The sequence below is a fragment of the Furipterus horrens genome, unplaced genomic scaffold (genome assembly GCF_987537825.1).
Source record: "Furipterus horrens unplaced genomic scaffold, mFurHor1.1.pri manual_scaffold_11, whole genome shotgun sequence".
NCBI classification, from domain to species: domain Eukaryota; kingdom Metazoa; phylum Chordata; class Mammalia; order Chiroptera; family Furipteridae; genus Furipterus; species Furipterus horrens.
In genome coordinates this window covers 46,060,058-46,087,762 of record NW_028327181.1, presented here as the reverse complement: position 1 = coordinate 46,087,762, position 27,705 = coordinate 46,060,058, and the positions used below count along the sequence as shown (strand labels likewise).

At 48.7% G+C, this 27,705-nt stretch overlaps 2 protein-coding genes across 4 annotated transcripts in view; one reads left to right on the top strand and one right to left on the bottom strand.

Annotated features, from left to right (window-relative positions):
* The window catches only part of MPRIP (myosin phosphatase Rho interacting protein), a 163,365-nt gene extending 161,273 nt beyond the window's left edge, over positions 1-2,092 (top strand). For 2 of the 3 annotated variants that reach the window (XM_090291045.1, XM_090291048.1), the window contains one exon: positions 1,610-2,092. In XM_090291045.1, coding sequence (XP_090147171.1) covers positions 1,610-1,681 — 72 coding nt within the window. In that variant the 3' untranslated portion in view covers positions 1,682-2,092. The remainder of the gene's footprint in view (positions 1-1,609) is intronic. The other variant, XM_090291046.1, reaches the window with a different exon arrangement.
* Positions 2,093-14,823: 12,731 nt separating this feature from the next.
* Positions 14,824-19,085, bottom strand: PLD6 (phospholipase D family member 6). The gene is made up of 2 exons (XM_090290647.1): positions 18,656-19,085; positions 14,824-15,293 (listed from the first exon to the last, which is right to left on the bottom strand). Exons 1-2 carry the CDS (start codon positions 19,083-19,085, stop codon positions 15,046-15,048), a joined length of 678 nt encoding a protein of 225 aa, XP_090146773.1. The 3' UTR covers positions 14,824-15,045.
* Positions 19,086-27,705: the final 8,620 nt, after the last annotated feature.

Below are 27,705 nucleotides of genomic sequence, written 5' to 3'. Positions count from 1 at the left end.
GAGGAATGAGCCCCAAAGGAACTGGCTGCACCCTGAGGGTCCTTTTCTGGGTGCACAGCTTTGGGTGGGGGGGTGCTTCACAGCTGCGTGTGTGGTGCATTGCACTGAGCATGAAGCCTTGGGCCTGTTGTAGCCTGGGCTGCTCCTCATCACCCTGCTCCCTGGCTTCCTGTCCCTGAGCACTGCAGGGACTGTCACACTCCAAGACAGGACCCTTGCCATTCCTCAGGTCTGACTGGTGGCTCACTGCTGTCCCAAGAGAACGTCCCCAGCCAGCGCAGAGCAGTATGGCATGTGGGCTCGGCGCCTGGAGACGGGCTGCTGTGCAGGCGCAGCTCCTGACCTGAAGCGCTTGGGAGAAGAGGCCCCAGAGCATTGTAGGCCTTTGTGTGCATTAAGGGAAGCCCAGGTTTGGAGTGGGATGTGGGTCTGTCTCAATCCTCTGACCTACTCAGTGGCAAGCTTCAGAAGTAATCCTAATGTGGAGGTCCATGTAGACCAGTGAGTTTCAAAAAGGTCAGCAGTAGAACCCTTAAAAAAAAAAAGCTGCTTCATTCAGTTGCAGACACACAGCTGCACAGTGTAAAAAGCAAGAGGAGCTGTTCTGGGTGAGGTCGCGGGACACCAGGGCCCACACCACTTCCCTCAAACCTCGCAGTGCTGTAGGCTGGGCTCTCCAGGGCTGCAGGACCAGTGGCCCTGAAGTGTGGCTGAATCTAGTGTCACCTGTGCGTACCCTGGGGCCAGCCTTGAGTCATACGTGTCTTACGATGTCGGCTCTGGCCCGCAGAAGCTGGAAGCTGGGGGAACTGGCAGCTCAGAGTCTGCTGTTGATATTTGCATGAAGACTGAATGGCGACTAGGGAACCAGGCCTGTCCTCGCCTGTGCTGGGATTCCACTCATCCCCGCCACGCTTTGAAGTGATGTGCCTTTCTTTTCTAGAAATTAGCTCTTTGGGGAAAGACTCCAAGAGTCAGGTGTCACTCACAACTGGACACACAGATTCAGGCTTTCTCAGGGTCCCACAAGAACAGGGTATTGCTTTTACATTTTGAAAATCTTAGTTGGCATGTTTCACATGTTCCCAAATCCCCATAACAGTGTATCCAGCAGGGCCCCTCATGATTTGGTTGGGGGGTGGCGGTGAGCAGGGTGGGTCTGAGAGCAGGTGCAGCCAGGGAGCAGGCAGGCTGAGCCCTGGCCCAGACTCGGCAGCAGGGCCTCGGGGCCTCCTGGCACCAGGCCCCCAAGCAGTGATGGCAAGGGAGCCAGCCGTGGAGAGGCAGGCGCGCGCTCAGGGGAAGGGTGGCAGGGGCTGCTTCTCTGGTTCTTGGCCTGACCTTCTCTTCCTGGCTGAGCCGGCCTGAGAGCTGCTTGTCTGAGGGGCCCTACGCTCAGAACTGAGCTGCTTACACTCAGTGGTCTTCTGATTTTTTTTTTTTTCCTTTTTCATCCAGATAACACCATTTCACAGAAGACAGCTCTCTCCTTAGCATGGCCCACTAATCTCTGAGGAGCCTCTCCCACCCCCGCCCTCCACCCCTCTGCCTGCAGCCTGCACCCCAGCAGTGGGCCTCATGGTTAACAAGTGTTCTCCTCTCTCCCCAGAGTCTGAAAGAAGGCTTGACGGTGCAAGAATGCTTGAAGCTCTTTGAATCCAGGGACTCGAAGAAAGACTAATTGTCCCGTTCAGTTTGAACACACACCCTTCCCAGCTTGTGGCAGCACAACCCAAACGCTACTTTTCGTCTGTACCTTTATTTTTATTATTATTGTTATTGTCATGATTAACTGTGGGTATGGATGCATGAGAGACTGGTTTATGGGTTGTTCACACCATTCCCTCCTGTGTTGATTCCAACTTCCTGTTGTCTGCATCCGAGCTATTTTCCATGGTATTCTAAACAAGCCGGCAGCAGGGGCTGAGCGGGTGGCTGCTGCGGCAGATCTGTGCTGGGGTGCCTCCCGCCGTCGTCCGCCTCACTCACTCTGTCAGTATTACGGCCCAGCAGCCTGTCCATAAGCTAGTTCTATCTTGCCGAGAGCACTGGGGAAGGCGGTGGGGGAGGAGACTCAGGCCCCGGGGGGGGGGGGGGGGGGGCTGTAGCTCTGTGGCCCCTCTGGTCACTTGGAGAGACAACAAGCCTCCGGGGTGTGGTTTTGCCTATAGACTACAACACTGACAGCAGGCTGGCCTGTGGGGGGCGTGCTTCCCCCCCACCCCCACCCCCACCCCGCCTGCTCGCTTGGGGCAGGTCAGCATTTTGTGTTTGTTCCACTAATGCAGCTTAGAGTCACACCCCAGGTCCTTGTGGTAAACTTCACAACCTTGAAAATGTCGAAAACAGCCTTTCCTATTTTTGTTCATTTTTTATTAAATCTTGCACAAAACCCCAGCCCTCTCATTCCTTCCTCCGCTCGCTCCTTTCTTGGGCACCAGTCACCCTGGTCTTTCCACAGCTGCCTGACCTGTGGGCCTGTGGCCGGGCTTTCAGACTGTAACTGCCCATAAGGGTGACTTCCCCCAGGGAACCATTTGCAGGGACACATGGTTCATTTGTGTAAGGTCTCTCCAAAGAACCCTAATGTTGCTTTTGAAAAGTCTGAGAGAAGACCCCTGTGTTAAGTCAAGGAGAAAGTACAGAGGATGTCACAATCAGATGAGAATGGCCCATTATTTTGTGTTCTTAAATTAACTAATTAATATGAGACCTGAAGTAAACCTATACTAATGTTCTGCTTTGTTAACAGGTTGAGTAAGACCTTTTTAACTGCCACAAAACACTTTACACTTCTTGTAAAGACCTTAACTTGGAGTTTCTGTCATGGGCCCGTGGGAGCTGTTCATCCTGAGACGAGGGGTATGAACAAGCCAAAGGGAGCCGGCGCTGCTGCCTGGGCAGTGAGGAGCAGGCTGGGAGCAGTGTCAGGGGCGCTCCTCTGCGTGCACCACATCTGCTGCTCCGCTGGTTGTACTGCCAAGAGCCCGCTTTCTCTCTGTTGTAATTCTTGCATTAGTTTGATAGCCTATGGGTACACAGATACTTTGGGGATAAAAATGGAGAGGTCATCTTGCTCCGTTTCGAGATTAGTGAACAAGGTCACTTGGGAAGAGCCCTGGAGAGGCCAGATGGAAAGCACTGTGCACTCTGCTTGCTGCAGTGGCCCAGCAGCTGGGCGCCCTCATCGCCCCCCCTCCACGCCCATCCACACCCGTCACTCCCTTACTACTCTTCTTCCATGTTGTTTCATTTCATTTTTTTCTTTCTTCCTTTAATCCTCACCTGAGGGCATCTATTAATTTTTAGAGAGAGAGGAAGGGGTAGAGAGAAACATCGATTGGTTGCCTCCCGTTTGTGCCGACCAGAAATCGAACCGCAGTCTTGGTGTATCAAGACGATGCTCCAACCAACTGAGCCACCTGGTGAGGGCTCTTCCATGTTTTTAAAAGCAAGAGAATGCCAGCTGTTTTTTAAATTCTACATAGGTTTGCAGCGTTTTTATAAAGGATGGTGACCTTTCTGTGTCATACTCAGAATGGGAGGGAGCAGGAATATTTGGGCCCCTGCAGTCTATGCTGTCTGCAGCGGATGTCCTCTGGGGCAGAGTGCTGTGGCTCTCAGCAGAGCTGTTGGACGGGCCTGTCTGCCTGGTCTCTGGCACCAGGGCTTTCTGTCACTCCTGGGAACTTGCCTTATTGACCAGTGTCCTCTGTGACTGCTCTGTGGCCTTGGAACTCTTCTTCCCAGGCAGCCCCCTGCCTCCAGCCCTCCCAGAGGCCTCTGGGCAGGCCCTGCACAGAGTCAAGTTCATCTGCCTTAAGACCTGTGAGGGTTTGAAGTCTGCAGTGCTGTTGAATACATCAAAACAGCATTCATTTTACTAACTTGTCCCTTGAGGTGAGAGCTCAGAAATCCTGGGGAACAGATGTATCAGGTGCAGCATTGCTCGTCACTGCAGCCTCTGTAAAGGACCCTCCCACTGTCACCAGAAACAACAGGACTGGCTTCCCAGGGGCTAGGTCAGTCCGGGGGTTACCAGGAAGTGGACTGCAAATGCTAAGCTGGCTGAGAAATGGGGGGTACTCAGGTGCCTCTAACAAAAAGCTGGTCGTGCTGCGGCCTCCTCGGTCTGAGTGTTGTTCCACACCGACAAGGCTGTCGGGCGCTGAGCCAGGGCTGGGCACCCCGGTGCTCCGTCCTGGTCTGCAGCTGGAATGAGCACTCGGGGCAGCCTGTCTGTCCCACTGTGGCCCTGCCATGGTCCCCACCATGGTCCCCGCTGTGCAGTGTCTTCCTTGTGTTCCCCGCGTCTACCAAAACCCCAGGGAGAATTTAGCCACCTCACCACTGGGAAGAGAAAGAGGAACGGTGTGCAGGGTGCTGATACGTAAAGGTCCTCAGGGCTGAGCCGCCGCAGGGGCTGTGGCAGAGGGAACACAGAGGACAGTGAGCCCCAGTGCTCTATGCTTACAGCACAAGCCAAGCAGTCGGAGCACCCCCACTTCCCATGGAGCAAAATGTTAACATTCACGACTCTTCGAAGTTGCAACTATTTTACGGGAAATGTTTGCTACTTCACTTCCGATCTGCTAGCTCCTGCACATAGGCCGAGGCAAACATTAATGGGAAAACTTGTGTGACAGTTTTGTGAACATACACCCTAATCCCAGCACACAAAAGCACTTTCTCATTCTTTCCCAACACGTGGCAGCGGCACCTGAGCAGGTGTGAAAGCTGTTACCCAGATGACTGGCTGTCAGCAGCCTCCCTGGCAGAGGTGTGATGGTGTGTGGGGCGAGGTGGCACACAGAGCATTTGGCTACTTAGAAATGGGAGCTTGTGCAGTAGGTCGTCCCAGTGAGTCTGAATTTGTGGGAGGAAGTGACGGCCGTCCTGGGGCTGTTTGTGGAGACCACAGTGGGGATGTGTGGGTTTGTGAGGCGCTCAAGTCAGAGGCCCCTCCCTACGAGTCCGGTAGGTGGCAAGGCAGAGAGAAAAGGGCCCGAAGCTCTGGCTGGCTAAGTGGCATTTGTCCTACAGTGTCCAGATCCAGTCACTTGCTCACTGAGCCAACACCAGGCGTTGGGGGCCTCGTGTGGGCCACACTGGAAGAGAGGGAACGGCAGTTTTTAACAGACACAGTTGTGACCCTTGGAATCTGCCTGAAAGGAATTCTGACCAAAGGCCAGGAAACAGAATGGACAGCCTAGGAAGCAGTTTTTATGGAAATGCACATTTGTTTCCCCACAGAGGGCGGTGGCACACAGTCCTTGTTATCACTGTCACCTGGGGTTCCCTTTAGCAAGTCTGTTTTTAAACTCATCTTGGGGTGGGGGTCGGGGGGCACAGTATGTGCCCTACCTCTGCAGGGCCTGGAGGCCGAGCAAGCCCTTTTCCCCAGCTGTGAGGTGACAGCAGTGTGCTGGTGGCCCACCAGCTCGAGCAAAGTCCAGGGCCACGTCGCCCCGAGGTGTGAGCTCCAAGAGGAGCAGCTGGCAGTGGTGCTTCTTCCAGAAAAGGCTTCCTCCCACACTCGCTGTAACTCCCCTGGTCCCTGAGGCCTGGGGCTGGGATGAGCAGCTCAGGCCTCTTTGGCCTACTCAACTTCCCGTCAGGCTTGTGGCCTGATGGCAGGGGGACGGGGGAAGCTTCTTCCGCTCCCTGCTCCCCGATGCCTGCATGGTGTCTCCGTGGCTAACCACAGGCTCGGTCACTCACTCACGCACGGTCTCAGTCTCAGGCAGTCTTGAGGGATTCAAAGCTGTTCTCATAGTGAAAAGAATAGGCCCCATCAACAGTTATTTTTCCTGAAACTAGAGTCTGCTCATTATTGTTCTAAGGACGGTTGGAATTTAATGTTTTTCTTTAGAGACACAATTTCAAAAAAGGATTCAGTGATCCTCCCTTTTATCACCGAAAAGGGGTTGGGGGATTTTAAGTATTTTCCAAGTTTTACAAAGAACAGGGAAGTATATAGTATTATACTTAAAATGAATTAAATGCTAAAAGAAAAAAATTTGGCACATTAATTGGAAGTTTAACTTCTCTGGAAATGTCCATGGAATATCTCACACCCTGAAAATCCTAGACAACTGAGTTACTGCAGTGTTTTATGTTAAATAGGAATTTGCTTCATAAATAAATTTTAAATGTTGCCTTAATATTTTCTGCACTTGTTTGAGATTAGTGAACAGTTCTCAGTGCCATGGTCCAGTAGCCTCCACCCAACCTTTATGAAAGGGTTTGGGAAGAATGCTGCTGAAAACTTATTCTGAAGGTTCTTAAAATTAAGTATTTGTACCCCATTTTTTCCATCTTTCATCATAGTTTCTTCTCCCTTGTCATTCTTGAGAGAGGAGTTAGTTACTGGACTGGCCAGCTAAGCATCCCTTTCTCAGTCAGGATGGACTGAGGAGCTGCCAGGGGACTTCCCACAGATGTCACGCTTACCAGTTAGCCAGCATGCAGACTCCGCTCCTCTGGCTTTTCCAAGCCACCAAATCCCTAAAGGCCAGATATTAGACTCCTAAGCCTAGGAAAGGTCTTATTCACCTGAGACCATGTCTAAAGGTCAAGTCCTTCAAGTGGCAGGACGCTGTGGGACATGGTTCTTCCTCCAGCGCAGGCCAGGTGCAGTGGGTCCTCAGACGGCCCTCTGGAGGCGGGGCCGTCCTGTGTGCTCTCAGGCTCCAGTACCGACACCTTCGGTGAGGCCGCGCTTTCCACACTGAAAACTTAAAAGGAGAATGAGCCTAAGGGAGGTCTGGTAAAACCACTTGCTTTAGGCCCTTTCATAGGAAGACCTGACACAGACCCAATATGGCAGTGCACGTGGTCAGTTTCCCTCCTTTCATCTGCTGGAGACCTGGCCTCGCGCCTTTGCCTTTTGGAGGACAGTAAGTTTCAAGCCTTCATGTTTCTCTGTAATGGGCAGAAGCCTACCTTCCCTGAAGTCTCTCAGCAGGAGACTCACGGACCAGGAGTAATAGCTCCACACTAGACTGACCCGCTGGTCAGCACAAGTGACTAGCTACTTGAACGCACCTTGGGTCCCTTTCCTCCAGCTGGTCACACAGGATGGTGTGACACCTTCAGCTATGGCACGCTCAAGAGTGGCTTCCAATTTCTCTGTATTTAAAAGCAGCTGTTTTTTTCCTTCAAAATAACCTGTATATTACTCAGAGTAAGCAGTGTAAATATTACTCAGAAGCTACTATAGGGTTTTTTGTGACAAAATATTTTTTAATTCTATACAGATATCTCTTTTTAAGGTAGAACAGCTTTGGGAACAATGTTGAACACCCACCCCCACCCCACTCAACATTATTAGGAAATGCTTTTAATGACTTTCTAAAGCTTTGGTCATTGAACAGATGGTTTTAAAGACTATTCAGTATCTTCAATAACAATTACCCCACACCTAAACATTGTTCTTCACTGAAAAAACTAATCCTTGTTCGTAGTAGAGCTATTTAAGGAAAATTAAGAGAATAAAGAACGTGATGGTTACATCTTGACCAGATCCTTTTATACAGTAACTTAAGAAGTGTCAGGAGACAGTTTTGGCGTCAAGGATCTGTCTGCACCTTGGGCGGGGCCACGTGCAGAGTCCAGCTGAGCCCAGCTGAGCATCTGGACTTTCCCAGCTCTTGGGTTGTATTGTGTAATAGTGTGAAGGTTTCAAAGCTCATAATGCTGTTAGTTTACAATATACACCTACGTCCAGTAGGTGAGGAAATGTTTAGTCACAAAATACTTAAGACCTGGATGGTCCAATACAGGAGTATGCAGAAGTCTTAGTTAAAGCCAGCGGCTGGTCTGAAATCACGGTGTTGCGGGGGACCTTTCCAGGGTGGAGTCGGAGAGCACGGTGGGGGGGTCAGCCCACCTGCTGCCTTCAAGCTTTCCATACCCTTTGTGCTTTTCCCTCTTTTCCAACTAGTTATACTACATACTTCAGTTTTACCTTATAGAAAACTAGGAATAGGTTAAGAAGACCACTAAATTATTGTGTTATATTTATATCACAAAACTTCAATTAAAATGGATTTTAGGATTTACCTTTAGTATTCATGACATATCTACTGACTTATCATTAGGATTCAAACCAGTTAACTGATAAGAATTTATTCATGTGGTTTTCCTAAGTAATATTTATAAAATGTAAAGTTTCTAAGTGGTTCCTCAACAATTATAATTAGTGATTTTTCTATCATGGTGAATGTATTAATTCAGCTACTAAAGACAAAAACATACTATGCCAACCTGCTGGGAGAGCTGACAGAACAAAGTGAAAAAATGTAGCTAACTTTCCTGCTATGAGGAGTTTGGAAGTTAAATCACAGCAATCACTTCTGCCACTGCTAATTATTTCCACAGTCAGGTGACACCTGTTCAGAGGACAAACTTGTATAAATCAGCTGGTGTTTAATGTCTGTACTAATGATAAGTGATAATGTTCACCAGACTAAATGTCACATGCAGAAGAAAGCAGAGGCCTAACGGGCCCGGGCGACAACTCCTTAGCACACCCCTGGGCTCCATCAGAAGCCTCGGGGCCCAGACAGCTCCCGGAAGCAGAGACCACCAGGGTGGGTCCTTTTCCATCCAGCTGCCGGGTTCCTGAAGAGAAGAGTCTGGTCAATGAAGCTGACCTCTGTTTTGGACAATTCAAGAATTTTATGGTTTAGTTTGAGGCTTTTTTTTTTTTAAAGTAAAGTTTCTGATAAACTGTTCACTACAACTGAAGTATTAATTACTTTGTCAAAATATTTATTCCTTTGTGTGACATGCTAGATTCCAGTGGATATAGCTGATTTCTATTTTATAAATACTTCCTAACTTTACATAAACTATATCATAATAAAACTATTTTTGCATCACCCTTTGCATGCTGTGAATGAGGTTTTGTTTATTGGAGTAACATACGCAAAATAGGCATTTAGGTCAAATGTCAGAAACTTGTCAGAAGCCTAGAGATTTATAATGAAGTTTTTACTATTACTACCTGCTATTTTTGCAGAATTTTTAAGGTTTTGGATTTGTTGTCAGCATTTTAAAATCACATAAAAATTCACTTTCACGTGTTCACATGCAATGTATAGTAAGGAAAATTTTATATCCATAATCTAAAGTACATTGGCTTAGATACAGAAACCCTCAGGGGGCCAAAAGGACAACAGAAATACTGATGAGAGGAAGAACTACATCCCATACCTGCCCCCTTATTGACAGATTTATTTGCAATAAAGTGTTACTTTTTGTTTTAAAAAAATGCATCTTACATCATGACCCAAGACACACACACACACAACCACAACCCAAAATTTCATAAAATAATGCACCCTTACTAGGATATACTCTGTAGTATATACTCCTATATAATGTCTCCATTCTATTTCATTACTTAAAATTCTAGTTGTAACCTACTAAATAAATTTTAAATGAAGACTTTTAAAAATATTGTCATAACCTTTGTAATGAAATAAGTGAAAATGTGGGAATCCAAACTTTTATTCAGATAAAAAAATTAAAGTCTGACTACCTATTAGAAAGCAACTTACGGAATTTATAAAACTTTTTTAAAAAATAGAGTACAGGCATGTAAGGATACATATTTTCAGTGTGCTTTTCCAGTTTAAGGATGTTTCAGTAATTTTCTACTCATTAAAAGTTATTCTAGTCAAATAAACACACTAGTTTAATATGGTATTTTAACACACTTTTTAAAGCTATTTTCCCCTAAGATCAGGAACAAGACAAGGACATCCTCACTATATTCAACACTACTGAAGATCCTCACCAGAGAAACCAGGAAGGCACCTATATTGAAAAGTAAAAGTATCTATTTGCAAATGACATGATCTTGTATACAGAGAATCCACACAAAAAAATATATCAGCCCTGGCTGGTGTGGCTCAGTGGACTGAGTGCCGGCCTGCGAACCAAAGGGCTGCTGGTTCAATTCCCAGTCACCACCGCACATGCCTGGGTTCCAGGCCAGGTCCCCCAGCTGGGGATGTGTGAGAGGAAACTGATCAATGTCTCTCTCATACATTGATGTTTCTCTACCTCGCTTTCTCCATCCCTGCCCCTCTCTAAAAAGTAAATAAAATCTTAAAAAAAAAAAAAAAAAGTTCAGGTTTGCAAGATACAAGAGGCATACACAATAACAAATTTTATTTCTATAACTAATACTGAACAAAGTGATTCCATTTGTGAAGTCAAAAAAAATTTTTTTTTAATGTAACACTTGTACACTGAAAACTACAAAACATTAAAGAAATTAAAGATTTAAATAAAGGGAAAGGCATCCCATATTCATGGGATGGAAGACAAAATTATTGTTAAGAATGGCAGTACTCCCTAACTCGATTGTAGATTCAACACCATCCCTATCAAAATCCTAGCTGCTTTTGCAGAAGTTGATCAGCTGACCCTAAGATTCATATAGAAATATAAGGGGACCCAGAATAGCCAAAACAATGTTGGGAAAGAAAAAGAGGACTCATGCTACTGGGTTTCAAAACTTACAACAAAGCTTCAGTAATCATGATAGTATATATGGCCCTGACCTGGGTGGTTCAGTTGGGCGTCATCCACAAAGCAAAAGGTAGCCAGTTCAGTTCCCGGTCAGGGCACACGCCCAGGTTGCGGGTTCAATCCCCAGTTGGGGTGCGCACAAGAGGCACCCAATCAGTGTTTCTCACATTGATGTTTTTCTCCCTCCACCTCTCTAAAAATATTTTTTAATGCATACGGATTGGCATATAAATCAATAGAACAGAACTGAAGATCCAGAAATAAGCTCTTACATTTATGATCAATTGATTTTCAAAAGCATTCTAAGACCAGTGGGAAAAAGTAATTTTTCAACAAATGGTACCGGGACAACTAGCTATCCACATGCCAAAGAATCAAGTTGGGCCCCCTCTGTTTCACACCATACACAAAAATTAACTCAAAATTGACCTAAGTGCTAGGAGTGTCAGGCTCTTAGGGAAAAAAATAGAAGCAAGTCTTTGTGACCTTGGGTTGGGCATTAGTTGTTTAGATATGACACCAAAGCACAAACGGCATAAGTAAAAACAGGTAAACTGAGTTATATCAGAATTAGTAACATGCTGCAAACAATACCATCAAAAGTGAGAAGACTTCCCAAATGATGGGAGAAAGTATTTGCAAATCATCTCTGATAAGGGACTAGCATCCGGAATATACAAGGACCTCTTATAACTCAACAATAAACAACCCAATGAAAAAATGGGCAGACATGATTAGACAGTTCTCCAAAGAAAACATATAAATAACCAGTAAGTACATGAAAAGATGTTCAATGTCAGTCATCAGGAAAATGCAAGTCAAACTCAGAATGAGATCACCTCATAGGCTGGCTAGAATCTGAAACACGGGAAATTTCATTGGTGACGGTGTGGAGTAAAAGGGACCCTTGTACAGTGCAGCACAGTCACTTTGGAAAATAGTCTTACAGTTTCTCGAGTGGTCAAACAGGTTATGTGGCCCCACAAGTCCACTGCTAGGTATTTACTCAAGAGAGATGAAAACACATGTCCACACACGTGTGAATGTTTATAACATTATTTGTAAATAGCCAAAAGGTGGAAACCACCCAAGTGTCCATCAGGTGATGGACAAACAAAATGTAGCACATCCACACAATGGACCATCATTCAGCTGTACAAGGAAGTGAAATACATGTTACAACGTGAATGGCCCTTGGAAACCTGTTAAGTGAAAGAAGGCAGATAGAAAATGCCACGAATTGTTGGATTTGATATATGTGAACTCCACAGCAGGTAAATCCATGGAGACAGGAAGCATATTACTGGTTGCCAGGGGTTGGGGTTGGAGGTGATGGGAAGTGGTCACCAATGGGAGTTTCTGGGGTGACAACATGTTCTAGAATCAGACAGTGGGGATGGTTGCACAACTTGGCTAACACACTAAAAACCACTGAGTTGCCTACTTGAAAACAGTGAATTTCATGGTATAGTGCTTTAAAATACAATGTAGTTGTGTTGATTCATTCAAATACTGGTGTGGTAGTTGCTGGCAGACTGTGAAGTCTGTGTACTACTACCATGACAATGTTTCTTTAATCACAAGGGTCGCAAGAGTTTAAAATATTTTCAACTTAATTGTGCCAATGAGTGATTCACTTTGCACGTCAGGTTTGCTGTTACGCTGCATCACTGCCCCACAGTTTAAATGACAGCGAACTGAAACCACGAGGCCGAGTCTGTGGGGTTGGGGAGGTGCCGACTCCTCCCATGAAGTAACCGCCCACCCTCCTGGAGGAAAGTACTACTACTTTCCAAGTTTCTCTAGGGGGTCAACTGTAATAGCATGAAAAATAAAATATAATTTTAAAAGTTTCTCTATGGGTAGCTGGGACAGAACCTCACAGGCAGAGAGCAGCTTCAGAAGATGCACTCCACCAGCCCTGTCCAGTTGGCTCCACTGGCCATGCCTGTGGGGGTCAGACAGAGGGCACGCCACTATCCCAGGGATCTCCTCAGTCTGACTGCCCATGGCTGGACTGGCCCCCACATAACCACTGCTCAGTGTAAAGTCACTTACTAGGCCCAAAGATCTTCCAAATCAACTTAAGATAACTACTTAGTTCATCTGCTCTTAACGGCCACTGAAGCCTGATGTGAACTCCACCAGCTCACCTGGCAGACCAGACAGGCCAGAGTCAGCTCCTGGTCCTGGTCCTGGTCCAAGGCTGGCTACCCCTTGTCACACCTCTCCTGTCAGAGCAGGGTGCGGCCAGGCCACAGGTCAGGGGCTCTGGTCATGTGCAAATACCTTGTCTAAATGGACACAAAGCAACGTCCAGATAGAGGCAGATTTTAGTCCTGTCCCCGCAGCGCCCCCTGCCTTCTGAGGTTTTCTTCCATTGCAAGTTCTTTTCAGAAAGGTTAGTATTATCTAAAACTCTTCCCGGTACTGCAAAGATGATGATAAGATAATATAAAGTTAGACTAAAAATTATGAGATGACATCACTTCACAATTCTTAAAACATCAGACTAGATTGCTTGGCTAGATTACTTCACACACATCCGATGCTGTGCTCTGCACTGGAACGCCAGCCTGCTTCTGGGAGAAAGGGGTGCACTCACGGCTAAGACCTGGGCACTGGGGGCGCGACTGCACACGTGCCTTGCGTCACAGGTCATGCAGAGAGGCTGCAAACAGTACCAGGAGCTGTATTTCTTGGAAACACTTTGGGACATCCCCAAGGAACACCTTCAGGTCTTACTGAGAGACTACCATGTTCACCAGCAGTTTCTATGTGGCTGTATGCTGCCTCTTCCCCGCAAGCGTTTTACTTGTTTAATGAAGAGCAGCCATGATTTGAATGGCCAAGTAAAAGGCAAAGACACACAGTGCTGACCCTCCAGAAGGAGAGCATGTGTATTCATTCAGGTGTGCCGGGTCCAGGACAATAAGGCTCTGTCACTCAGGAGACAGTGTGTAACTGCTCCCTTTTTCAGAACATACTCTGCCAGAGTAGACTCAGATTTTAAAAAGTTTAATGTAAAACCATTTCTTGTTACTTTTGATCCATATATTATAGTTTATAGCTTCAATTAAATATGAAAAATTAACTTTAGAGTTTACTTGTCTAATGCTGTAAGTCAAAGGTAGCTTTAAAAAAATGGAAAACCATGCAACACTGAACAGTTCCACCTCCCCTCACCCTACCCCTGTTGCTGTGTGACTGTGACTGATGGGAAGGGGACTCACAGGACACTGGACAGACCTGAGCACAGGCTGCACAACACACGCACAGGAATACAAGCTGGTAAAACCACCAATCATTCAGCTGTTATCTGAGCTCCCTAAGGATACGTGTTCTGAAATGATAACTTGGAATATTTCACAAACGTATGTAAGGTACCTGAATTACCTACGGGTGTAAAACCCTGAGCTGAGAATAAACATGGATCTGAAGGGTACCACAACCAGAAACTGGTTTCTCCTCGTTGCGTAACTCATGGCTGATTACACTGACCCAGAGACGTGATTTAGTGAACTCCACAGTTATTCATTCAAGTGAAAGCCACTTCTCAACACACAACAAAAGTAGCCTGGATGTGAGAATAGTAACATATGAAAAAAGCAGCAGGTTCTGGCCTTCCCAACAGAGGACACACTGGACCACATGAAAACGGGGAGCTGCCAGGGATGCACATCCTCATGGGCGCTTGCTTTACAGGGTAATCAAGCACAGAAACCTGGGCAGGAGCGGGGCATGCCTGCTGCAGGGGCAACTGACGCCCACGGGGGCCTGGAGGGCAGCACCCTGCCCCTGCCCCGCCCAGCACTGCTCTCCTGTCGCCTGACTTCCTTCCTAACCACTGTCCTTTCCCTCTTCTGACTCAGACCTGCCACTAAGCCTAAGAAGCCGGTGACAGCAGGGATAAAGAGACTGTCCACCTCAAGCCAAGCCCAGGGTTCAGCTGTGCTGGGTGGGGACCAGGCCAGTCCAGCCCGAGAAGAGGGTCTCATTCCGGAGACACCCAAAGGGCTGAGCTCATGGAATCCGCCACGGGGGCGGGGGAGACTCTCTAGAATCAGGAAAGGGGATCAGCCGTTCAACCCCGAAACAGGCCTCACACCTTTCCTGTGCAGCTGAAGGAGAGAAAGCCACCTGTTCTCAGGCCAGGCACCAGGCGAGGCGCCTGCAAGCACGCTTACCGGAAGCTGTGGCTGCATTTACTCGGGACAGAAGGAAAAACCAAAGCTCAGTCCAGAACAACTGACCCGTTTAGTTCACTTTAGTATTTTAATGAATGAGGGTTTAGTTTGAGTGATTTTTTACAGTGAGGCTTCTCTCAAGCAGAATGCAGAGCCTGACATCATAACCCGCAGCAGCCCTGGGCCGGCCACAGGCTGGGCTTGGGCCCCACTCCTCGTAGGTCTGGTCTGGTCTCAGCTGGTGGCACCAGAAGTTCTGCGGCATTAAACACCTCTCTCTCCTCCAACTCAAGACAGAGGTGAGAGCGCAGCTTCAGTGACTTTTCTTTCCTTGTGGGAAAAAAGTATACTTTGTAGGGTTAAACTCTTCCCAAATATGCTCAAATTCTTCCAGAAAAAGCTTCACATAGTCTTCATCCTCCATAATCAGAACGTTTTCTCTGTTGTTCTGAATGGCTTGTGTGGTCCAGTTGAGGGAACCAGTGATCAGCACCTTCCTGTCCACTATTGCAAACTTGTGGTGCATGTAGCCCAGGTCCTGATCGTGACGAACCTGAATACCTGCAAAAGGGCAAGTTAGCTTTCACTACCGCCTCTACAACACTCTTCTACTCACATAGCTAAGCTTCTCCTCAAGTGAGGACCATTTGCTAACAGCTACTAAATTTGCTATTTGTCTCCAAATTGGTGGGAAAGGGGCAGAGCTTGTCACTTGGGCAGGTGGTAGTGGCTGAGCTAGACAGCGACCAGCTACATCCAGCTCACAGGAGGGGACACAGATGGTCCGGAGGGCAGCAGGGACCGTGGCAGACACGCAGACACTGCTTTCCTAACATTATTCAGTTTTCTTTGAGAACAGCCCACCTGCACCCTACCGGCACCTCTGGAGGCTGAGCCCACCAAGAGCACCTTCATTCCCCGACCAGAGGCCATCACAGCGAACACGACTGGCTGGGGTTTCCTTGCCTTTGGCCTCTCACTTTTGTCCGGAACTGGAATCCTAGTAAACACCCCCAGGGTGGGAGATGCACCCCACCCGTAAGGAGAGGGCCTGGGCCTCAGGGGAGTAGCACAGGAGAGAGCAGGCCTGGGCGAGTGGCAGCCAGAGAACTAAGGGTCCCCGAAGCCAGCCAGCTCTGGCCCAGGGAAGTCCCCGCCTGCATCTGGCCTGACTGCTGAAGCAGAAAGCGTCCTAACAGACACAGACACGATCCTGTTTCCTTCAGAGAGCCCGGACTATGACCTCTTGTTTCACTGCCCACGTCTCTCCCACCGCTCCCAACCCCCCGGTCAGCCCACTGGACGTCCACCCCGGAGTCGGGCCGTTAGAGGTGGGACCGAAGGCTGCTTTGCAATGGGTTTGCCACACTTAGCACATAAAACACAGATGCCCACACTAAATCGGGATTTCAGCGGGGCGACAAGTAATTTCTGAAGGGAAGCGTGTTCCGTGCAGCACGGAGGCAGACACTAAAACCTGCTCGTCCCTTCTGTGAAGCTGACTGCTTACCTTGGCACCCGCCTTGAGAGCTCGCCCTCCTGCCCCCAGGGCACGCTGCCCACCCTCTTCCTCATCTGCTGTGCGCAACCCACCAGCAAATCCTGCCAGGGCCACCTGCAAACGGAGCTTAACTCCAACCATTACTGACCCCTCCCGCACCCCTACGAAGCTCTCCCACCCACCTCCGGGCTCCCATTCTGATTGGGCGCCACCCACTCCCGCCTGAAGCCCACGCCCCTCAGCACAGCCCCGACAGGCCCTGTGAAGCCCTCAGTCCCTCCCGCCCTGCGGCCCGCCCAATGCCCCCTGCATGAGGCTAGCCCTCCGCGTCTGGTGCCCTGCAGCCTCTCCTCCTCACCGCCTCCACCTTTGACCCCAGGGAACACCTTGCTACGAAGAGAGCAGTTGTACTTGCTGTTCCTCAAGCTAGGAGCCCCGCCCCCGCCCCCCCCCACGCCTCTCGCGCTGCGGAGCCCGCTGGCATGTCGCCCCCACTCGCCTGCTTTCTCGCCCTTCCCGGCCCCCCTTGCCCCTGGGAGAGCACCCGCTTCAGCGGGCTTCCCCGCTGGGTCCTGCTCCTCACCGGGGCCCTCGCACCTGGAACAGGCAAGCAGCCCCGGGCAGGCAGAGGTGTTTGCTGAAGAGACAGAGGACCAGCGATGGCTGGGGCGCCTTCAGGGAGGACTCAGCCAGCAAGAGAGCTGGGAGCTGGCAGCAGTGCCCCTTACGGCGCTTTCCAAACCTGAGATTTTGCAGTTCTCTAACAGCTGCCTAAATAAAATGGCCCAAGCATGCGTTTCCCATTAAAAGGACCAACAGATCTGGGACAACTCATGACTGCCAGGAGGCGTGGAAGTGAACATCCTCACTGTGAACTGCTTCCGACTCGGCCTACGCGGAAGCCACGAGCACCAGAGGATGGAAGTGCTCTGCCGCCTGCAGAGCCCCGGGCGGAGCGGGGAAGCTGAGCCCGGCTCAGCACAGGCTTCTCTGCCTCCAGGGCCAGCAGAAGCCTGGGCTCATGTGACTCAGGGCATGGCGGGACCCCAGGCAGCCTGCACAGCTCTCTAGGCTCTTCTGTCTGTCACTGGGCTACCAGAATCGAGGGGCAGAAAGGAGGTCATGGCGGAATGACTTTCCTGAGTGGTCCGAGACATTCAGCCAACATATAAAAACGCTAGGACCAGAGCCTGCTGGCAGGACGCTGCACCACACAGAGGGAGAAGGGGACACAAGAAACTCCCATGAAGACCTGGGTCTGCTCTGTCCCCCACCCCAGGAAGAGAGGCCAGCTGACCAGAGATGTCTTCCCAGGTGTTTGTAGCTGCAGAAACAAACTGCTTACCAACTAAGTATTTTAGTTACACTTTTTAGAACACTTTTTATTCACTTCAGAAGCCCCCAGCACGAGATTCATTAGTGTACTTAGGTGAAATGCCTCTTCCTCCTTTAGCTCTTTGACATCCCTGGTTCCCATTCCCTACGCCCCCGCATCCCCCGCCTGCAGCTTCCTGGGAGATAACGGGGTGCTTCAAACTGAAAATAAACAAAACCGCGTTCTACTTTGAACAGCCCGTTGCACCCGCAGCTGCCCAAGGCTAGACCGCTAACAAGGCTCACAAAAAAATCCCCCTTTGTGCTCTCCCCCTATAAAAGAAACCCCTTCTCCCCTAGAAAGGCGGAGTCCTAGCCACCGGAGGCAGGGCTCCCTCCCTCCCGCTTGCTGATTCCCGCAATGAACTTCCTTTTTTCCTGCTCACCGCGTCTTAATGGCCTTCTGCGACTCCGTTCTTACACTCTTCGGTCCTGCCGCCCGGCCGCTGCAGGCCGTGCACCGGACAGTCACAGACAGCCTGCTGGTGGGTGCACTTGTGGCTTCATTCTTAGCCTCTCCTCATCTCCCAGGTACTGACAGGCTAAGCCACTCTCCCTTCAGGCCGCAACCATCCAACAGTGGGCCGCGCTACACCTCCCGCTCTGCCCAAACACTGGCGTTCCCCACTGGGTCCCAAGGCCAACCTGGGTCTCAGGAATGCGGGGGACCCCAGGGGCTCCTCTGTCCACCTCCCGGGTGTGTGTGGGGGGGGGGGGGGGGGCGCACACCTCTGGCCTCTGGGAGTCCCCAGACCTTCCTCCACTAGATGGGAACACGCAGCCGGCTCACAGATTTCTGGCATGACACCCCTCTGCACAAAACCGCACCCACCACGTAGCGGCAGGAGCCCTTTATGAATGGCCCTGGAGTCTCTCCTGGATAAAATGTCCTGGCCTCACAAAGCCACCATGGGAAATAAATGGGGTCTCACCTATACTCGGGCACCTTCTCCCAAGTATCTGCTTTAGACATTCTTCTTTCTGCCTAGGGTCCCGGGTACCAGGTCTTCCTCCCAGCCCACGCCCCCCGCCTGCGCATTCAGCCTACCTGCCCTGCGGAGCAGGCCGATCTGCGAGCCTTTGAGCGCCATGTAGTCGCAGTCGGTGATGACGCGGACGCGCACCCCGCGCTGGTGCAGCAGCTGCACTGCCCGGCCCAGCTGCGGGCTGGAGAAGGCGAACAGGCAAAGCTCCAGGCTCACGCGGGCGTCCAGCAGGGCGCGCAGCAGGCGGCTCAGGGAGCTCTCGCTGTGGGGCAGGCCGCACCGACAGCCCGCGGGGTACGCCGACGGCCCCGCGCCCGCCGCCCGCAGCAGGGCCTCCGTGCAGGTCACCTGCGACGGGAAGAAGAGAACTTCGTGCCGCGGCCTCCGCCGCCGCCTGGCCCGCCACCAGCACAGCGCGGAGTGCAACACCTCCATGGCCAGCGCGAGGCCCAAGGCCGCCACCGCCACCGGCTGCCAGCGTAACTTCCCCATGGCACCACCGCCTGCAGAGGCCCACGATCCCGCCACGCCCAACGGCCGCGCGCCTCCCAGCCACGTGCTACAGCTGCCCAAGGCCCTCCGCCCCGCTGCGCATGCGCGCCCGTGGGCCACGTGCTACGGCCGCCCTCCGCCCACTGCGCCTGTGCGACCCGCCCACCGGCCACTGCGCCTGCGTGCCGCGCCACACGCGACCGTTGCTTTTCACCCACAGCCCCACTGCGCAAGCGCATCCCAGCGACCACGCGCGACAGCCCGCACCACTCAGCTGTGCGCGCGGACCACCAAGGCCAGAGACTGCCCTCTATGCTCTACCCGCAGCCCACGAAGCCTGGGACAGCCCAGCTCCTCCTTACTCGTGGGGCCAGAGCCGTGCTGATTTTCTCAGTTCCTACTCCCTTTGCCATTGGGGAGGCGCTGGGAGAAGGAATGCCAAGTAGCTGAAGAAGGTGAGGGTGCTGACAGCATGGTGGGGTGGGGTGGGCACCAAGCCCCGCGTTAGGGCTTTTCTCCGACCCTCCCAATGGAACCTTCTGTTATTCGAAGATACTGTTCTGCTTTAAGCATAAACAGAGTGCGGAATAAGGCCGTGGTCCTATACTAGCAAGAGCTGGGCTCACCGTCTCTCTTGGGCGGGGTGCTCTGTTATCTAACAGAAAAGGGGAAAAGAAAGGATAAGAAGTTTTTCCTGTTTGCTGAATCCTGGTCGGTGGTTCCGATAGCCAAATCGAAGCCTCTCTGTGGTCTTGAAATGGAAATGATATATCCTCTACAATAGTTTCATGACTTTCATTGTTTAAAAAGCCGACCCCTGGATGGAAGAAGCTGACCTGTCACTTTGGAAGACTTATTTTGCCTGGAAACTATACGGCTAAACACCAAAGGAAATACACGTGAACACTGTTTCTCTGGGGGTGGGGGGAGGTGGTTAGCAATTCTGGAACCGCTGAACGCATGCACTGGGGGGTGACTGCATTAGTAAGATGCTGGCAGGTCGCCACAGCCAGGGTTCTCTCTGTTGGGTGAGGGAAGTTAGGGGTACGTATGGCGGAAAGATAAAATGATCCTTGTGAGAGATACATATGAACTCATGTTTAGCTTAGTATGTATGTTAATAGAGATAATGACAGCACAGCCAGCAGTGCGTACACCTGGCTCCCAGGTCTTGGTTTCTGGATACCAGTCTCCAATAAAAGGAACCAGAGCTCCTTTGAGAAATGACTGATTCTAGGACTGAGCAGGGGAAACAAGATGAACTTGAGGCATCTTATACTTCCAGAAATTAAGGAACTGCCAAGTTCATGATAAAAAGGAGTCCTGACGTGTGGCTCAATGGGTTGGTGGGCATCGTCCCACAAACTGAGAGGTCACTGTGTTCTGTTTGCTGGTCAGGGCACGTGCCTGGGTTGCGGGCCAGGTCCTCAGTTAGGAGTGTGCGAGAGGCAACCAACTGATGATTCTCTCACACATGGTTGTTTCTCTCCCTCTTTTTATCCCTCCCTCCCCCTCTCTCTGAAAATAAAATCTTTTTAAAAGCAGGAACAACTTAGAAACTGCCGCAGACAGAGGAGACTGGGGATATATGACAACTAGACACGTGTGGTACCCTCGACTGACTGGATCCTGGAATGGAAATATGACATTAGTGGAAAAACTGGCAAAACCTAAATAAAGCCTGGAGTTTAATTAATAGAAATGTACCAGTGCCAGTTTCTTCACTTTGACAAATGCATGGGAGTAAGATAAGATGCTAACAATAAGGGGGAATGGGTTATTGTAACAGGGTAGGTGGGACCAGCCGTGGATGAAAAAACAGGGGACCCCAGGGCAGCAGATTAAAATCGCAGCCAGGCAGCCGGTGCCTTCCCAGAGGGTGGGGCTGCGGAAGGAGGCTGCTGCCACCAGCGGACGGTAAACGGAGGCAACAGGACTGTGAGAACATCCTGGCGGCCGAGCCACTCTTGACGCAGCCGGTGGGGAGCGGAGAGGAGAAACTCGCATAGCGCCTGCGTGAGCTGCAGGGCCGGCTGCCTCCACCCGGGACAAACAGACGCTGGTGCACCTGTGCGCAGCTGGAAAACTTTCGTCCTGACTAAAAATGGCAGCTGCAAGATGGTCAAAGACACCGGGGAGCCGACAAAAATGGCAGACACTGACGCTCAGTCCTGCAGGACTCTCTGAGCCCAGCCTTTAAAACAGCGCACTGGGAAACACAAGGTCTGTAAGCTTTTTGCCCTCCCCCTGGCTAGCCCGGCAGGCCGCAGAGAACCCAAGGTCCTGAGACTCAGCAGGTCCCCAGAGACTGCGTGGTTTGGGGACATCCTCCACACCCCGCCTGCACCAAAGACTGCAGCAGAGCTGGTGACGCTGTGGGGCATCTGCCTGGCCTCACACACAGGCACACCGGGGAGCTGCCGGCCGGAAAAAAGCGGCTACAGAGCAGAGAAACTGATGCTGCGAGAAGGACTCAGGCAGGTGCATACAGACACGTTGAGAGAGGCTTGGAGCAGAACTGTGACCTGCAGTGCCCAGCTGCAGACCTCCGCGTTTCTTAAAGGGGCGGTACTTTTAAGTAGCATATTCTGAAACTGGTCTGGCTTGGCAGAGGGCGGCTGGGCTATTCGTTTTTGGGTGTTTTAAAGGGAGCAGGACTTAACACCAGAAACCTGCCATTATTCTGAAACTGTATATAGCCTGTAAATAAACAACGCCTTTCCTTTTTCACTAGACTCTTGTCTCTGAAGTCACACCCCTTGGAGATAAGCAGTTGAACCCCAGTGCTGTTCTGGAACACCATTGGCTGGTTCTGGAACACTGTCTTTAAGTTGAAAATGTATTTAAAATGTTAAACATACACTTTCAATATGCTCTACTCTGAGGTATAACCCAAGAGAAATGAAAGCATATGTCGACACAAAGATATGTATACAAATGTTCACAGCAGGTTATTTGTGAAAACTTAAATCTAGAAACAACACAAATGTCCACCAGCCTGTAACCAGACACTCAAACTTCCGCATACCTACACAGGGGGGTACTGTCTGGACTGCTGATACACAGCGCAATGTTGGGTGGGTTTCGGTTACACTGAGTGAGAAGAGCCAAACAAGACGCGTACATACTGTATGACTTCATTTATGTAAAATTCTAGAAAATGCAAACCGGAGTGATAGAAATCAGATCAGTGGTTGCCTGGCAATGGGGGAAGGGCAGGAGGGGTTACAAAGGAAGACAATATAGATGGATATCTTTATCACCTTGATGGTGGAGATGGTTTCACAAGCATATGTATATGTGGAAATGTGCCAAATTGTATGGTTTAATTAAGCTTAACTTATTGTATGTCAATTATTTTTCAATAAAACTTATTTTTTTTAATATAAAGCCCATGCGTTTAATTCTGACTCTCCCACTGTCCAGCTGCATGGCCTAGGGCAAGTCGCTCCAACCCTTTGAGCCTCACTTTCTTCATTAGTCAGGAGTGAGAAGAGGGGCTTCCAGCTGTTGCAGTATAAAGAGGTAGTCAGTTCCTCTCTGCAAAAAAGCCAAATCGGGGGACATGGCCCAAAACAACCACTTCAGGCCACTGGAAATACCCCAAAGGCAGACACAAAAAAGCATTACTTTTGAAGACTGCTGGAGCTGAGGAAAGGAGTGGCAGGGATCTGTGAGCTTGCTGATGAGACTGCTCCCATCTCCTCACACCCCATGTCAGTTGTAAAAGTGGCAGGCTTGACAATGTGTGATGGCTGCAAACCCCTACAGCTTTGCTGGCTAAACATGGTGGATTTATTTGGGCATGGATGAGAAAAACCAGCGGCTTTACTAGCCCAAGCTTCCAGTTCACATTTCCATGAGTATGGAGTAAGTGGCAGACCAGCCAGAAATGTGACAGGTCCTGGAAGTGGAAAAACACAAGTGGCTAATCCATGCTTTTCACACACTCCTGGCTGACTGGGAAGCTATGCAGGAGTGAGAGACCCAGGAGAGCCCAGGGGAAAGCAAAAGCCAAGGGAGGTTTGAAAACATTCCCAATGCACAGACTGGTGAGCAGAGGGTGGGAGTCCCACAGGCTCAAAGTATATGGGTACGACCTCTGCCAAAACCATTGCCTAAGTACTATGTTAGGAAGACACAGGGAAGACCCCCAAGGAATAATTTAAAGGAATTTTTAAAAACCTGAGAGGCCACACCTGTGGTTGTGCACTGCACTGGGGCAAGACTGCAGTTTAAGTCCAGGCAAGCTGCCGAAGAATAGCAATCTCAGAAAAATATGAGAATTCAGAGTAGCTACATTATAGTACCTAAAAAATCCAGTTTTCAAGATTTTTTGTCTTTAACCTTTTGCACATTAATTATAATGTGTCTTGGTGTGGGCCTCTTTGGGATCATCTTGTTTGGGACTCTGCATTTCCTGTACTTGTATGTCTATTTTCTTCACCAAGTCAGAGGCATTCTGTCATTTTTTTCAAATAGGTTTTCAATTCCTTGTTCTCTCTTCTACTTCCAGCACCCCCATCATGCAAAAGTTTGTATGCTTAAAGTTGTCCCAGAGGCTCCTTACAATATCTTTGTTGGGAGGGGGGACTCCTTTTATTTTTTTCTGTTCTGATTGGGTGTTTTTTTGCTTCCTTATATTTCAAAGCACTGACTTGATTTTTGGCTTCATCTACTCTACTGTTGATTCCCTGTAAGTTATTCATTATTTCAGTTAGTATGTCATTTCTGACTCCATCTTTTTTATGGTTTCTATGTCCTTTTTTATGCAGTTGAAGTTTCCTAAGTTAACTACTCTTCCCCGAAGTTCATCGAGCATCCTTATAATTAGTGTTTTGAATTCTTTTATCTAGTAAATTGCTTGTCTCCTTTCAGTTTAGTTCTTTTTCTGGAGTTTTGTTCTGTTCATTTGGCACGTTTCTTTGTCTCCTCACTTAGGCAGCCTCCTTGTGTTTGTTTCTATGTATTAGGTAGAGCTCCCTTGTCACCTGGGCTTGGTAGTGTGGCTTAAGATAGTAGGTGTCTTATAGGGCCCAGTGGTATAGCCTCCCCTATCACCCAAGCTGGACACTCAACTTGCATGCTCCACCCCTGCTGTGTGTTTGGTGTATATTTTCCTGTTGTAGTTGGGCCTTGGTTGCTGTGGGTACATCAATTGGAAAGATGTAACCCACTGTTGATCCACTGCAGTGACTAGCTGTGCCCACTGACCATCGTGGATGGTAGCTGGGCAGGGGCTCACCCTACAGAACAGGACTTACTTCAGCGGGGCTCTGGTGCCCGCTGACTCCCTCCTGGAACGTGTGGCTGTGGAGGTGGCTGGGTTCTGACGTGGTCTGATGCTGCCCACTGCGTGTGCTGCTGCCGCCTCTGAGACCCAGCTATACCTGGGCTGCTTCCAAATCCTGGCTATTGTAAATAATTATTTGGAAGAAGCTCAACTGTAAATTAGTAGATGAGTGGATAAAATACTTCCTGGCCATAAAAAGGAAGGAAATCTTAACCTTTCTAACAGCAGGGATGGACCTGGAGAGCATCATGCTAAGCAAAGTAAGCCACTCAGAGAAAGACAAGTACTGTATATGATATGATCTCACTCATATGTGGAATCTAATGAAAAAAATTAATAAGCAAAATAAAGACTAACTCATAAATAGAGACCAGGCTGACAGCTGCCAGGGGTGGCTAAAGGGCAAGTTGAAGGGTGGAGTGACTGAGCAAAAAAGAAAAAGGGAGGAAAACTACGGATATGGGTGATTGTGGGGGAGGAGCAGTGGGGAAGGTGAAAGAGGGGATAAGGGGGATAAATGGTGATGGAAGGAGACTGGACTTGGGGTGATGAGCACACGATGCCGTGTACAGACGGTGTGTTGTGGAATTGTGCACCTGAGACCTGTGTAATTTTGTTAATCAGTGTCACCCCAATAATATGTACCTATCGATCATCACCTTAAGTATAAACAGATTAAATGCTCAATCAAAAAACATACAGCAGGTTAATGGATAAGAAAACAAGACCCACATATATGCTACCTACAACAGACAAACCTTAGAACAAAATACACAGAGACTAAAACTAAAAGGATGGAAAAAGATATTTCATGCAAATGGAAATGAAAGAGAAGCTGAGGTAGCAATACTTATATCAGACAAAATAGACTTTAAAACAAAGGCTATAGTGAGAGACAAAGAAGGACACTACGTGATGATAAAGAGGTCACTCTTAACAAGAGGATATAACCCTTGTCAACATATATGCACTCAGGAGCACCCAAATATATAAAGCAAATCTTGATGGACAAAAAGGGAGAGATCAACTGTAAGACAGATAAGAGTGGGGATTTTAACACCCCACCAACACCAATGAATAGATCTTTTAGACAGAAAATCAAAAATGAACAAAGCAGCTTTAAATGACACACTAGACCAGACAGATTTAGTTAATATTTTCAGAGAACTTTATACTAAAGCAGAATATACATTCTTTTCAAGTGCACATGGAGTATTTTCTAGGGCTGAGCACATGTTAGAACTAAATATGAGCCTCAATAAATCTAAGAACACTGAAATCATTATCAAGCATCTTCTCTGATCACAATGTTACACACCAGAAAGCATTTACAAGAAAAAGACTAAAAAACACACAAACACATGAGGCTAAATAACATGTTACTCAACAATGAATGGGTTAACAATGAGCTCAAGGAAGGAATCAAAAGATACCTTGAGATGGAGGCTTAAGACTGACACGCTTAGTCTCCCCCTACAACTAGAAAGGAATACAACTACCTCAAAACAAAAGATAACTAGAAATTCCAGAAAATAAAACTACACGGAAGCCCAACATAAGAAGTTATAAACCAGCGGTGCTCACTGGACGGGTAGGAGGGGCAAAATCAGGCGGTGCTGTTTGTGGTAGCAGCGGGGACAGCGGCAGTGTGAGCAGTCCCGGCTGCAGTTGAGCCCCAGCAGCTCACGACCCCAAGGCAGGGAAAGGCAGCCCTTCTACTGCCTCGGAGGGTGAGGCCCAGAGGGCGGGAGGACGGATTCCGGTCTCCAAGCAGAGAATAACGGCAGGAATCCATCTTGGACCCCCACCCCCACTCTAAGCGTTGCAGCAGAAAGCAAAGCAAAACACAACACAAATCTGTCAAAATGAGGCAGACAACTATAGAAATCCAGTGATGCAGCTCACCAGGTAGCAGATGAAGAATGTGACAGACGAACAAATAAGAAACCTTTCAAAGGCTCAATTCAAAGCTATAGTTATTACAGACTTAACAAAAGATTTGGGACAAGACCGAGAAGGATTGAAAGCCACTCACACTGAAATGAACGAAAACACATACGAGACAAGTGGTGAGAATATAAAATCCAGAGATCAAATCAACAAACTGGAACACAGGGAAGGAACAAACAGTCAACCAGTGCAGAAAGAGGAAACAAAAAGTGAGGAAAGTGAGGAGAGGCTCAGAAACCTCTGGGACAGCTATAAGAGATCAAACATATGGATTATAGGATTGCCAGAGGGTGAAGAAGAAGAACTAGAAATTGAAAAATTATGTGAAAATATAATAAACCAGAACTTCCCAACTTGGGGAAGGAAACAGACTTACATGTCCAGGAAGCAGAGAGTTCCAGAAAAACTGGAACCAGGGAGAACCACTCCAAGACACGTTATAATCAAATTGTCAAAAATTAAAGAGAGAATCTTAAAAGCAGCAAAAGAGAAGAAAAGAATCATGTACAAAGGGGTCCCAATTAGACTATCAGCTGATTTCTCAAAGGAGACCATGCAGGCAAGAAGGGACTGGCAAGAAATATTCAAAGTAATGAAAATCCAAAACCTACAGCCACGATTACTCTATCCAGCGAAACTGTCATTCAGAATAGAAGGGCAGAGAAAGTGCTTCCAGGACAAAGTAAAACTGAAGGAATTCATCAGATCCGAACCACTATTATGAGATGTTAAAGGGACTGGTTTAGGAGAAGGAGGACCAAAACTATGAACATTAAAATGAAACTGTATCACAAGAACCAACAACAGAAGCTAGGGAATCGAAACAAAGGCAAACTAAGTAGGCAATGAGAGTGGGAAAAGAATTATAGGTGTGGGGAACATATTGGGGGGAGGTCAGCGGGGAGGGGGAAGGGGGGAAAAGGAGAGAGATGGTACAGGAATTAAGAAGTGTAGTAGGAGGGAATGGAGTAGACAGGAAGAGGTTGAGAAGAACTATATGCACAACCAATGGACATGGACTAAAAGGGGGGGACAAGTGGAGGGAGGGGGGCCACTGGGTGGAGGGGAGCAGAGGGAAGAAAAATTGGGACAACTGTAACAGCATAATCAATAAAACATATTTAAAAAAAAAGATACCTTGAGACAAATGAAAATAGAAACACAACATCTCAAGATATGTAAGACAGCAAAAGCAGTCCTAAGAATGAAATTCATAGTAGTATAAGCCTACCTCAAAAAAAAAAACCCAAAACAAATAAGTTAAACAACCGAACCCTGCACCTGAAGGAACTAGAAAAAGAACAACAAAGCCCAAAGTGAGTAGAAAAAAGGAAATAATGAAAATCAGAACAGAAATAAATGAAACAGTCTAAAAGA

Bases quoted from the DNA above. Each gene is read 5' to 3' on its own strand.
- PLD6 (XM_090290647.1), bottom strand. From the start codon at position 19,085: ATGGGGAAGTTACGCTGGCAGCCGGTGGCGGTGGCGGCCTTGGGCCTC. The intron at 15,294-18,655 runs GTAGGCTGAATG...GCCCTTTTGCAG, and splicing joins CGGCCTGCTCCGCAGGGCAG to GTATTCAGGTTCGTCACGAT.